The 13,723-nt window shown below is 36.3% G+C and overlaps 1 protein-coding gene across 1 annotated transcript; it reads left to right on the forward strand.

The window, feature by feature from the left end:
• Positions 1–1,087: 1,087 nt before the first annotated feature.
• Positions 1,088–7,681, forward strand: LOC134661191 (ADP-ribosylation factor-like protein 5B). Its single transcript, XM_063517159.1, has 5 exons — positions 1,088–1,422; positions 1,621–1,829; positions 3,996–4,121; positions 6,578–6,687; positions 7,512–7,681. Exons 1-5 carry the CDS (start codon positions 1,377–1,379, stop codon positions 7,558–7,560), a joined length of 540 nt encoding a protein of 179 aa, XP_063373229.1. The 5' UTR covers positions 1,088–1,376; the 3' UTR covers positions 7,561–7,681.
• Positions 7,682–13,723: the final 6,042 nt, after the last annotated feature.

The raw sequence follows: 13,723 nt of genomic DNA on the forward strand, positions 1-13,723 counted from the left end.
TAGAGCAGCCAACCATTTTCGTAACAAAACATTAATTACGAAGCTTACGACGTGAAAAGTTTGGAAAACACTGCGACTGCTGACACTGAGCGAGAAGGGAATAACAATTAATACGCGTTCGACAAGGACGGTCGGTCAGGGACAAAATGGCGGATTGTCAAATGTGAAAGCGCTATCCTGTGTTGCCAGTAGTGTAAACAGAATTACCCGAACGTCTGAAATTTCTTTCGTGAATCGGAAGATATTGCGAATGAATAATTAAAAATGACGTGTTATTGTAAAATTTAAGATAAAATACATATAAATGAAAATTATTAAATTATAAAGAAATAAATTAACTTATTAACCATAGATATAATGTACCCATGTAACATGTTATGTTGAAATAAAGTGGCAATGTTATTGTGACGTAGGCAAGTGACACTCTGGGAAGAGAAGACCATGTTTTATTAGACCATGCTTAGTGTCTATCACTCTTCCATATTAGTAGCGTAAGCGATTGACACGTTGGCTACGTGGCCTGTGCGGAAAGAGAAAAATGGTGGAATGTATCGGGCCCCATATATTCCACGACTCTTCTCTTTCCGCACAGACTCTAACGGATTTTGAATTACGCGCCCTTATTCAATGGCTTTCCAAAAACCCCCTCTACACTCGTGCGCGAAGCTGCGAACGCGAGTGTGGAGTCAATTTCGCATATCAACGAACTTGACTCCACACTCGCTTTCGCGGCTTCGCGCCGTGTATGTGAGACCACTTTTACGTATACGTCTGTAGGAAGTGCTTTTGTTTTTTTATGTGGCAACATTGTACTTGTAGACCCTTAAAGCCATTACACACTACCGCACTACCCACATTTCCTCATTCTTCTCTTCCTTGCGATAGGTATAGACAAATTAGAGATAAGACTTATAAGTTAGTCGCCGTAATACGCTACCGCACCGCACCAAGGTCACGGTGCAAATGGGTTAGGTTAATGCGGTACGGGCTGTGCGGCTAACCACGGTCGCGGTGCGGTGCGGTAGTGTATTATGGCTTTAACGTTCCTCCACTCTTCTATTTCCGCACAGACTCTATAGGCATTCATTCACATTGTATTTAGTCCAAAATGTCGAATTCGGGGCTATTTGACGTGTAAATTGTAACATATTTTTTCTACTAAAGTATGATTTAAGTAGTCTAAATAGTTTTACTCCAAATTCCAAATAACTGTGACGAGTGTAAGACAAGTCTCTAGATTAGTTAATTAACGCAACATAAGGACAAGGAAAAAGTGGTCCGATGAGGTTCAGGTGTGAAACAAGTAGTTTATCTTCCATGTAGCATTTTTGTCATCTGTATACAACCCACCCTCGTTTTGCTACATCCAGGCTGCGATGGGATTACTAATTTCAAAAATATGGAGTCTCTTCGGGAACGAAGGTAAGTAATTATTTGTCACACAAAATCTTTTATACTAATTTATCCCTGTCAAAACAATATTATAGTGTGTTGAAATTTATATCCTATTATATACAACAACCAGCTAACGATGCTTGATGTTCTCGATGCATTCATGTCACGCCGAAGTCGATCAAGCCCGTTTCACATATTAAACCAAGTTGTTTACAAACATTACAGAGCACAAGTTGGTGTTAGTGGGGTTGGACAATGCGGGCAAGACTACCATCCTGTACCAGCTGCTGCTGGGCGAGGCTGTTCACACGCGGCCCACGATCGGCTCTAATGTGGAAGAGGTTGTTTGGAAAAATCTGCGGTTTGTCATGTGGGACTTGGGCGGCCAACAGAGCTTGCGCTCCGCTTGGAACACATACTACACTAACAGCGAGGTAAATATACACCAAATGTAATTATGGAAACAGACCTAAGAAATTAATCTGCAACTTTTATTTAATATTAAGTGGCTATGGCAAAAGTATGATTGAGTCACTGATTATATTGCCAGTATATAAGTACCATTAGGTTCTTAAACAGCATTGCAGTAATTTTTTTGCTTTTGCACAATCATTACTTGATAACATGATATTACTTAACTTTATAAATGTGCTATGCAACTCTTCTGTATTCTTGTTTTGAGTTCATAGTGAAATTCCACAACATGGTGCGTGGTCATATATTCCTGGTCAGGCTTTAGCCATACTCCCTAATAGGCTGCGAGTGAATGATACCTTAAATGTGCAATATTTGAGCAATGCGTGCTTGGCGATTTCACAAGTTGAACATAAATGCATTAAAAATACTCAAACCATTATTGAGTGCTAAAAATTTACATTTTTAGTAATAATTATTGTGTTTATATCTTATCACTAAGCATGTTCTTCACTAATTTACCTGCACCAGCCATTATGAGATGATTCTAAATTCTGGTCAAAATGTGATATGGATCCAAACATCACACCATACAACAGCATCATAAATATTTTCAGACTAAAACCTTACCTTTCGCTTTCAGTGCTAATGTTGTAATGTCAATTTAACAATAGATACAGTCAGCTGTTTAAAAAGGAGTATTAGGAGGAGTAGGAGTAAAGGAGTAGAATTTGTTTAAAAAGGAGTTAACCATCTCTGCAGCTGTCTATACTTGCTGATGCACTTGCATTGATAAATTATTAAAGGCCTAATAAGTAAGATAATTATTCTTATTTGCTAATTGTTAAGTATGAAAAACACAATATCAATAATTGTAGGGTATTTTTCTGCCCGACTGCTACTGTTATAGTTTATGTATCTGTAGACATATTTGTGTGTGTATGTATGTCCAATTTTTACTGGTCTCTACAGCCTATACCTACTGTTTTCATGGATTTCATTATATGAAGGTCACGAAATTTGTCTCAGTTTTGGTATGAATATTAATATTTTAGTAAGTAATTTGACGCCAATGCCATGTATGTAAGTTTTCGATTTTTCACTTATGGTTTTTTTTTAATGTGATTACGGTAGAATATACTTGATTACAACTTTTATGTTTGATAGAATTTTAAATGAGACAAAAAATAATCACAATAAAGCAAACCTTTGCCACAGTTGGGTTTTTATTTTATTAACTTTGATTTGAATTTTGATTAGACTTTTGTCCAAAAATAAAAATATGTACTGACATTACGGTTTTGCAATCGTTTTAGGGTTTTAAACTATGGCTTTAACAAACAGTTGAATGTTTCGATAAAATGTTCCTGTTCCGTGTACAATGTACAACTATGTAGTACACTGTACACGGTATTGATGTAAAATCTAACATTATGTATACATACAGGCTGGCAAGACAGACAAAATAGTCAGTAAAATTATGAACTATACAAATTATTGTATGAAAATACATTACTTTCTCGCTACCTATGCTCCAGTGACAAGTGATTCCTGCCAAACTATAGTCAAAATATAATCTCTCTATCCTTCTAAACCTCTAATGTAAACCACAAATCTCTTAAAATATGTTTTTAACCTCAGTTTTTAAACACTGGCAAAATTTTGCTATACCTAAAGCAGTTATAAAAGAAATGGCGCCATACCATACTGTCCATGACTGGAGAAAAAAAACAGGTTTAATTGTTAATTATGTTGAATGAGAGAAACCCTGGATAAGTGGACAAGAGACCTTGTAAGGCCCACAAAAGTTTAGATGGTCGAATGATTTAACAAGAATAGGAGGTAAATGGATGCAAACAGCAAAAGAAAGGAACAAATGGAAAGCTATGGAGGAGGCCTACGTCAAAGGACGATTTGAAGTTAAAGTTGATAATTCAAATTAATATATGTTATGTACCAGCTTCAATAATAAAGGCTAATTACAATTACAATATGTTGAAACCAATTGCAGTAAGTATCTTTCATAAGAATCATAAGACACGTCGAAAACACAAAAGACGAATAGGACATAGGACATTCAACTTTTAACGCGCAAAGCGGTAGAAATTTTACATGTAATACTCCAAATTTTGTCCTAAAAATGTGTCATGATCAGTGCCGTTACCATACATATGTTGTGTGCACAGTTCGTGATAATGGTGATCGACTCGACGGACCGGCAGCGGCTGGGCATCAGCCGCGAGGAGCTGCACCGCATGCTGGCGCACGAGGAGCTCGGCCGCGCGTGTCTACTCGTCTACGCCAACAAACAGGTACCGTACACACCTCACACACAAATTGCGCTTATATTGTACAGAAAAAGGAACTCTCTATATACCTAATCTGCCCTCCTAAGCCAAGTAGCGCTATCTCAAAAACAAATGATATTGAAAATGGAATTCTCAGTTATTGAAACTAAAGTATAAGTTAGCAATGAATTTTGTTTTGAGATAGCGCTTTTCGGCTTAGCAGGGCAGTAATATACCCACCAAATTTTAGTGATTAATGACGAAATAACAACAACAACAAAAAGAAATCGGCCCATTTATAATACACAATGAACTATTAGATATTACGAGTAACTATTCACAAATGAAGTATGCAAGAACCTTGATCTGATATTGTCGAGTTTTGTAAAATGATATTTTGGGAGTCGCCGGTGCAAGATTGCTAGATGCTATTGATTTCATTAAGTAGGTAGAGTCGGTACAAAAATATGTCCTATAGTTCTTAATTCGCCGACATAAGAGATGGGACATGGTTATGAGTATGATGAGTGCACCCATATGAGCGCACTTGACTATTTAGGTTAAGTTAGGTTAATACCGAATATTAAACACCTAGCGTACGTACCTGTAAGTAAATATACAATGCATACATTCCTCTGCAAACTCGCATCTAGATTTAAGTTACATATTCAATTTTATCATTCAATATGTCGAATGATTATCTGCTTATGAAAAAAAAAAACAGGGCTACGTCAATATGCAGGAACAAAGTCCGATCTAAAACCGACCAAGATGTGCAAACACTTGTTAGTGCGACTTACTTTGTACTAATAATGGTCCTTATCTCAATGCAGTAAGGTCTATGTAGGGTTGTTAAGTCAACTTATCGGCCTCGAAGTTGTTCTAATCATTTATGTATGTATGTATCTAGGTCCAAGTTTGATAACGACCGACTGCCGAATCGAATGGCATGTTTAAGATGGAACAGGCAAGTGTATATTGTTATACATTATAGATCTTGTAAGAAACGGCGCTTTAACACACCTGCTATAGTTAAAACTCTTTAAAAGAAATCCGTATGTTGGGACTGTTATTTAACGTATTGTATATTCTATTTTAAGTAATAACTTGACCTTGTTTAGTAGAAGGAACGGAAAATTAATTGTAATATCCCACTTTAAGGATACCCCACCCATGGGTCGCTGCAGCAACAAAGAATAAATAAAATATAAAAATGGATATTATGAAAAAATTGTCCAAGTCAATTTAGAATGTAAGTAGCAGTTGATAGCGATAAGGCAGGTATTTAGCGACCTTGTGATAAAGTAAACAGAAATACACGTGTGTCCGACGTCTTGCCACAGTGTATGTATAGCGATGACGTCCTTTATACGAACATACATATTTTTTTTAAATTTTATAACTTTATTGTACAATTTACGTGCTGAATTGTTGAATAATGAATATTGTTGCTTTCACTATCTATGAAATTTAAAATGTATTATCATATTATTAACGTATACATATGTCATAAGCATTCGTTTGGAAAAGAACATCTTGCCCCTAATGCGCGACGGCCAATATTATTCTGTTTCTGCTGCCCAACTACTTTCTCGCAGTATGCTATTCGCCAAAGATAGCCACGGTCTACAAACAGTGTAGTAACAAAGTTTCATTAGGTAGTTTCCCCCCTTATCCATAAAACTTTACAAGCCGCCTCAATAAGTTAGGTAAATTAAAACAAAAATATCTGGGAGACCGAGCTTTGCTCGGAAAACATAAAATCTCAAAAATTAGCGTTTTCCCACAGAGATAAGACCTAACTAGATCGATTTTTCGCCCCCGAAAACACCCATATACCAAATTTCATCGAAATCGTTAGAGCTGTTTCCGAGATCCCCGAAATATATACATAAATAAATAAATATGCAAGAATCGCTCGTTTAAAGGTATTAGATTAGATAAGACAAAAAAGCAAACCGTCTTCAAAAATTACCTTCAGGACGGGCGACTATAGCCTCGAGGTAGCGCCCGGCTGTGTCTAAGAATCTCGGTTCAGGAGTCCAGAATGAATCCAATGAATCGTCCGGGGCCAATATACCGTTAATAAGCTTAGAGCTCGGTAGAGTGGTGAGTTCCCATTCGACTTGGTACAGGTGTTCGGGAGGTTGAGTAAAAGTAGTATACGAGGACGGAGATTGTGCCTTGAAACAGGTGGAACGTTGAATAGTAGCTACATTACTATAGAGGACGGGAAACGAAGGGTTACAGGTAGCGAGGTCGTATAGGGATACGCGGCTGGCAACCCCGTTTCTCGCCGAGTTTTTTATCTTTAGTGCTTTTCTCATGTCTATATCTACTTGGCCGGCAACCCTTCGTTTCCCGTACTCTAGAGTGATATACTTAGAAGCAAACTGTTATTACTGGACACCCTATGCTTTTTCCCGTCGCTTAAAATCTACGGAGGGATAACATGGTATATGGTGTTATTTTAATTTCAGGACGTGAAAGGTTCAATGAGCGCAGCTGAAATATCCGAGCAACTGGATCTGACGTCGATCAAGCAACATCCGTGGCACATACAGGCGTGCTGTGCACTCACCGGAGAGGGGTAACTTTTCTTATTATACTCGTACTATTCACTCAATAGGATCAAAATCTACCAATAACTTACTTTGGATATCACTACTTACTAAATAATAGTAATTTATTGCAGTAAAAGACAGGTTAAAATACAATTAAAAAGACATACATACAGTCAGTCATACTTACAAACTAACTACTAACTAAACATTGCTGCCGCTCCTAGACGCTTCCGGTGCAAAAGTGCCCATAATACACGCGGCATTGCCGCGCTGGATGGCTATGGATAGCCTTTGCACCAGAAACGGCTCGGAGCGGGGGTCCTCCCCCTTCTGCCTAAGTCGACGGCCTACTTACCTGTCATGGGTCTAGAAGTAAGGTTAGTCGCATGCGACAGTTTTTCCAGTACCTTGAATCTACGGCACGGTCTTAAAAACGGGCGCACACTGGACGGTATTTGCGGTTTGGTCCTTACGTAAAAACATGAGAAGGCGGCATAAGAAATTTGACGTTTTTTTTCGATTGATTTACAGATTTACAGGTGCTTTTCTCAAAATGTGTGATTTTGGACCCCGGCAGGTTTAACTTGAATATTGTTTTGCAATGTCACCAATAGCCTTACCACGACTATCAGCAGTCTCAAACTGACATATTCGCTAACGTCTGCGTAACTTACTTTCTATGCATCTCGCTCGTACTTCGCATATTAGTGCAGTGTCAAACTGGTAGTAGCCGTACAGATTGCATTACCGTTTCCACTTCCGTATAAAATATCCGCCTCGGCTTATCTTACGTTAAGTATAAAATCAGTTTCCTAGTGCCTTCAGTTCATAATTATTATTTCTGTTTCAGGTTACATTTAGGGCTCGAGTGGATCGCGAGTCGGATAAAAAAGAAATGATAGGCCACTGGTGAAGATGATGCGTTATATACTTATATTGTTAACTTTTAAATTACTATTAAAACCGGATGACAGGATTCCTTACGTAACGCACGGAAATAGTATCTAAATAAGGGGATATAACAAATATAACAAAGTGGAAAGTAACTTTTAAAGTTTTCCATGACATTATAACTTGCAAATATGTTAAGTTTGTATTGAAAAACTGCCTGTTATTTTCATCAGCGTCACTTCATACGGCGTAGGATGTCTGCCAAAACACATTAAAAACTTTTAATTATGATTTGTTCGAATTTAATCTCGTCGAAGGGGATTAATGCATCTATTCCACCTCTGAGGCTTGATCGAGAGTTTAACACCGAAATTCCGTGTAGAGCAAATATGACATTATGCAGTTGCTATAAGCATAGAGAAATATAATAAGACAAGAGTGCTTACTCCATACATCAGTTAGACTATTAATTTCAGTATCTACATCTAGCATTGAGTAGCGGAACTATCAGTACTGCTACTTGACAATAGATGTAGCACCGATCGGAAAGTCTTATGCTGTTGAGATAAGACTTTCCGGTCAGTGCTACATCTATTGTCAAGTAGCAGTACTGATAGTTCCACTACTCGATGCTAGATGCTAATAGTCTTTTTGGTACTAAAACTGATGTATGGAGTGAGCAATCTATGTATTTTTTTCTCTATGCTATAAGGTACCTTTTGATATGCAAAGCCACAAAAGTAAACCTAATTCGAGATCAGTTTCAGTCAACCAGATGTAGGCCATCATATGCAAGGAGCCCAGCGATAACAACGAAGCTGATAACAGTTGCCGTGGCCGAAAACAGTCAATTATTCTTAATCTCGGAATGTATAAATAGGTACTAAATAAATTTAAATTTGTGATATCAATTTTTTTATTAGATTTTTTTCTTCTACAAAATTATGTCACCAAGATAATTATTTGATTGACTACTATGACCCCGCCTGACCTGATGTTAGTGAGATTTACAGCATTTTATTAACAGGCCACGAAACGAGCATTAAGGGTTTTTATAGTTTCCTATTTTGACATTAACACTAAAAAATAAATACAATTTTATGCTTCATTTTTATACTTTAAGAAACGTAAGTATGTCCGCGCGTCTTCTTCCGCTAGGAAGTCACTGAAGTCAGTCCTATACCTACCGTATACAAGTCTCGTGCGAGTCGTGCGACAGTACGGTTCATGACCCCTCAGTATACATTGTGTTGATGAAACACTTTTAGTAATAAAGAAAGTAACAATCGTAGGTACTAACCCTGAAAACAAATATTTTTCGGGCAATTATTGATCAAATATGAATAAAAAACATACATCACTTTCATGTGAAAATGATTACATCAAATTAAAATAATATAGGTACCTAAAAAGTACTTCTTTTATGAATATACCTGTGAGGCTTGGAATCTTGTTATTGGGTGACTAATGAATTACTAAATGGATAAATGTTTTGGAGAATGACTTATCTATCTGTGAAATGTTTATATTGATGAATTCTACATTTGTAAAGCGAAGTTGTACAATTTATTTATTAATATTAGGTACGCATCTGTTATGATTAGCAATATTTTGCAACTTGAGTGTAATGAAATAAAAACATATATTGTAATTATACAATTTTATTTCAATTAGCGAAATTTAAACAAAGTTTGTACATAATAGGTAATATTCCTTATGTTTTGTCTTGATTGTTCTTAGATAGGTACTGATAAGATAATACAACAAAAACATCACACAATACCTAAAAGCGGAGTGATTACTACAAAACACAGGGTCCTTAAAGGCTTGAATAAACCATAAGTTATTTAAATTAAACATTTCTTATTTGTTCCATTTATAATATTTATTGAGATGTCACTTATATTCCTTTTTTCACTTTCCATTTTGATCATTCTTTGTATTTCTATCCTGAAGTTGTCCAAAACTGCCGCCAAACACCTAATGTATTATCGAAAGAGAGCGAAGCGACACGGCTGGCTAGGGGTGTAGGGGCACGTCCCGGCATGTTTTTAGGACGTCCGCTACGTCTTGAAGGCTCAAAAGCTATTTGTGACAGGTCTTGCTATTCTGGCCATCTCCTTCGCTAGAAGCGCAATTTCAGCCGAAGGGTAACTTAAGGATTATTAAATTCCAAAGTACCCGTCTTTCTGTTTTTAACAAGTCTGGAGTTGAACTTCTAGCGACCGCGATAGCATAGCTTCCATCTCGCTCTTAATCGCCCGATACACAATAACTGTCTGCAACTGTAAGTAGTGTCTGCAGCCATCCAGGATTACCTTCCCGCACTATGTGTACTCAATCCTCAGTTACTAAAAATAAGAGGTGTCAAAACGCAATGTGGGGTTGTTACATACTTAGTTTACGTCTCTCTCATTGGCGTGGGATATAGCATAGGATAGGCCTACTGGGCAGATATGTCAGTTCGAGTATCCAAAAGTAAAATGACTGATTAGTCAAGAATAAAACACCGCACACAGTTCTTTATATACATATATATATATTTAATACTTTGGCATGCATATTCAAACAGTTTGGTACATTCAGTCTTAATAGAACTTACATCCATAAGATAAAATGGCAACTCGTCTTAACGTTACCACAGAGATCAAAATTTTGCAGGTAATTAGCATATTTATAGGCAGATAGCTACCTGAACAATTGCAATATTTAGAAAATAAGAAACATCTTGATAGCCTTCAGTTGTGATAGGCAAATGTCCGTAAAGTTAATAAAAAGAAAAAAACATACAACCGAATTGATAACCTCCTCCTTTTAGATTTGGAAGTCGGTTAAAAAATGTTCTGTTTTGGTACCCAACAACGGAAAATACAATTCCCACCAGTTCTATTATACTATCTGTAGTCCCAAATGGGCACTGGAAATAAGATGCATAATATCAAATCAGATTCTATGAATTTTATAATATAACCAATCTACTTGTGCGTCGACTGTCGTACACTTGTATGGTCTTTTCCTGGGAGTTTTCATATGTTTATAATAAATAAGTAATACTTACATCAAAAACAAGTTATTCGTTTTGGCCATGGAATGACAATAAAATGTGAGATTAAACTACACGTCCACTTAAATAATAATAATCATAAATTACTTAATGAAACAAAGTGATATTTAGGTATAGATATTGATATTTAGACGTCAAACAACATACCTACATTCGATAGCATTTTCGTTGTTGTGGCGATTGTATTACAGGAATCAGTAATACAAGTTTTAGTTTACATGATAAATTAGGTACTTTGACCGCAAAAAAGTCCTTACACAAGTTATAGTTTGTAGCTTTCTAGTAGAGCCCGACGGCTAATCCTATTGTCTATTGTTCAGTAAAACTGCACGTGCTACTTACCTGCAAAAAAGGGTCATAATTATTCTATTTGGCACCTGAGCGCGGGCTAGTCCAAAAAAACAGTGTAGGTGCGCTCTCCGATACGCGCCTTTGTTACGCATCTCGATGACACATTTTAGACTGGTTCTGTAGCGTTCGACTCGCCGCCACTCAGTATTTCGGTTACTGAGCTGAACGGACCACACACATCCTAACAAAATATTTATCCATTAGTCCATTTTGAATCTTATTGCAATTTCCATAGGAGTTGTAATTCAATTACCTGGTATAAAGTGAACGAACGATTTTTTATGCAGGTGGTTGTGGCACGTGGCACGAGCGGTTTTACTTAACAGTAGACAATAGGATTAGCCATCGGGCTCTATTAGAAAGCTACAAACTATACACACGCACGCAAAGCCGTGCCCTCGGTGACATGGCCATGGCGTCTATACGTCAAGAAGTAATGGACATATTTATTAGTCTGTAATTAATGACTTTGCAAATATAAACAAATATTTCTGTAACTTTACTTCTAAGATTTCTATAATATAATATATCCGCTTTGGTTACATTGCACCTAAAAATCATAACGCCAATGTCTTTATTCGTCTTTAAAACAACTTTTAGTCCATAGTGTCAAAGTGTTACCTTAGAATGACTGAATGTCGTAATGACGTTTATTCATTTCGTCCAAGTCTCAAAATATCAAAAAAATGTTACATCAAATGCCGAAATCCGATGGGACTACATTATTAGATAGGTACATATTCTTAGTAATTTGAGATTTATGTAGGTATTATTTATGACACCATGTCGATCTAAAGTTTAGGCATTTTGGGAATGTGGTATTTAGAGAAAAAAATTAGGCATTCTGAGATACAGGCATTTTGACACTATTGCGTTTGAGATCTAGGAATTTTGGTACAGGGGTAAAATGAAATTAAGGTGCAATGAAGCCAAAGCATATAATTATCCAGCAATGCCTCAAATGGTCTAGGATTATAGAACCATAATAGATATTTTATGTCATTTATGGCTCAACTACGTTGCTACGAAAATGCAAGTAAATGTATAATGTGCTAGTAATATAAAATCACTTTACACTTCTCGGGCGTTCGTAATTATTGTAAGTACTTGGAGGTAACCAATGCAAAAACCTTCAACACACTGCATCATAGTAATTGATAGAAAAAAGTTATGATTTGTTTATGAAGTTAATAGATCCTGATTAATTCACTTGGTAGAGCCGATATATTCTATTCTGACAATTGTTATAGACATAAGTTTGATCTAGCCCGAAAATGTGTAAGTATATTACATTTAAATACACCACATTTAAATCAAACAAATTAAATCTATACTAACCCTAAATCCAAACATAGGCGGAAGATTTGTCTTAATTAGGTAGGTAGGTACATAATGATAAATTGATAACAACGTGTATAGGAAAAATCATAATAACAACATTTTTTAATAAATATAAAATATAAATAATTTTACGAACAGTATGGTATATTTAATGATATACCTATGAATGCCCTGTTTGTAATAGTTAAGGTACGAAAGATAAACTGAAAACGCACACATAACGCTTACGTTAATATTACCTATACGAGACCCAGAGGCTTAATTTTACAATGGACAAATAAAAACGCGAATTTGAACTTTAATTAAATCGTTTCGGCAGAATGGCGGCCGTTATCGATGTCACTGTTTGACCGCAACTACACAGTACACTCGGCTAAGTTAAAATATTTAAAGCCTATATATAACAGCGACCACGGTACAACCAAAATCTCCAATAAACTAATTTTATCTTTGGCTTTTCAGTTACACATAAATAAACCGATTTTACCCCTCCAGTTTTGGACGTTTTGTTTTATCAATCGTAGCCACAGTGACTGCCGGGTCGACCATTTTATTTATGCAACTTTTGTCAAGTACCTATGTCCCTTGTCCGTGGCGTCGCTGTTTTGTCGCTCAGTGATCCTATTTCACTCGCGAAAGTTTCAGAATTAGCGAAAGTCACGACTCACTACTAAACCATCAAAATGAGAAAAAAGACAGACCATAACTCATATCGTATTAAGACATCATTACTTGCCACAAGTGGCAACAACAGAATCTCGTCACTATCGGTTACTTTCTCGAGTCAAATAAGCCTCCATGTGTAACGACATACATTCACAAACAAAACTTATTTACTAGTTACAATTATTATGAGCGCTATCACAGCAATTATTATACAATATAACGAAAGTTCTATACTCATTACCCTAAGATAGGTACATCCAAGGTTAAATTCCATGTAATTTGATATGCCTAATTAATAATTATATTTTGAATTAACTAACCTAACCTACAAATCATAATTTTTATTGCACGTAAACTAATTCACAATTTGGTATATTAGCAAAATTTAATTACTGGGGTGTACTTCTACTGATATTACCCCTATGATTTGTCCTACTGCTGTACGGAGTACTCGTGGATTCGTAAAAATATCGCCAAAACGAGACTCTCTTTGGAATACTGGAAAGACAAGCTAGAACAAACGAAGCATTCGTTTACTTCTCTACACATTGGATTACGCAACTATATTAGGGTAAATCGTCTATTACTGGCCACCTTCCAGAACTGGACACCTTATATGTACTAAAATGGCTAAAAAGAGTTTATTTAGTTCTGATAATTTATTTGGATTGTGTGAATATTAAACAGAATCTTTTTTAGTATACCTAACGTGTCAATTTATTGGAACGTGGGATGTAAAAGACGATTTA

This window comes from Cydia amplana, chromosome Z, assembly GCF_948474715.1.
Source record: "Cydia amplana chromosome Z, ilCydAmpl1.1, whole genome shotgun sequence".
Lineage (NCBI taxonomy): Eukaryota > Metazoa > Arthropoda > Insecta > Lepidoptera > Tortricidae > Cydia > Cydia amplana.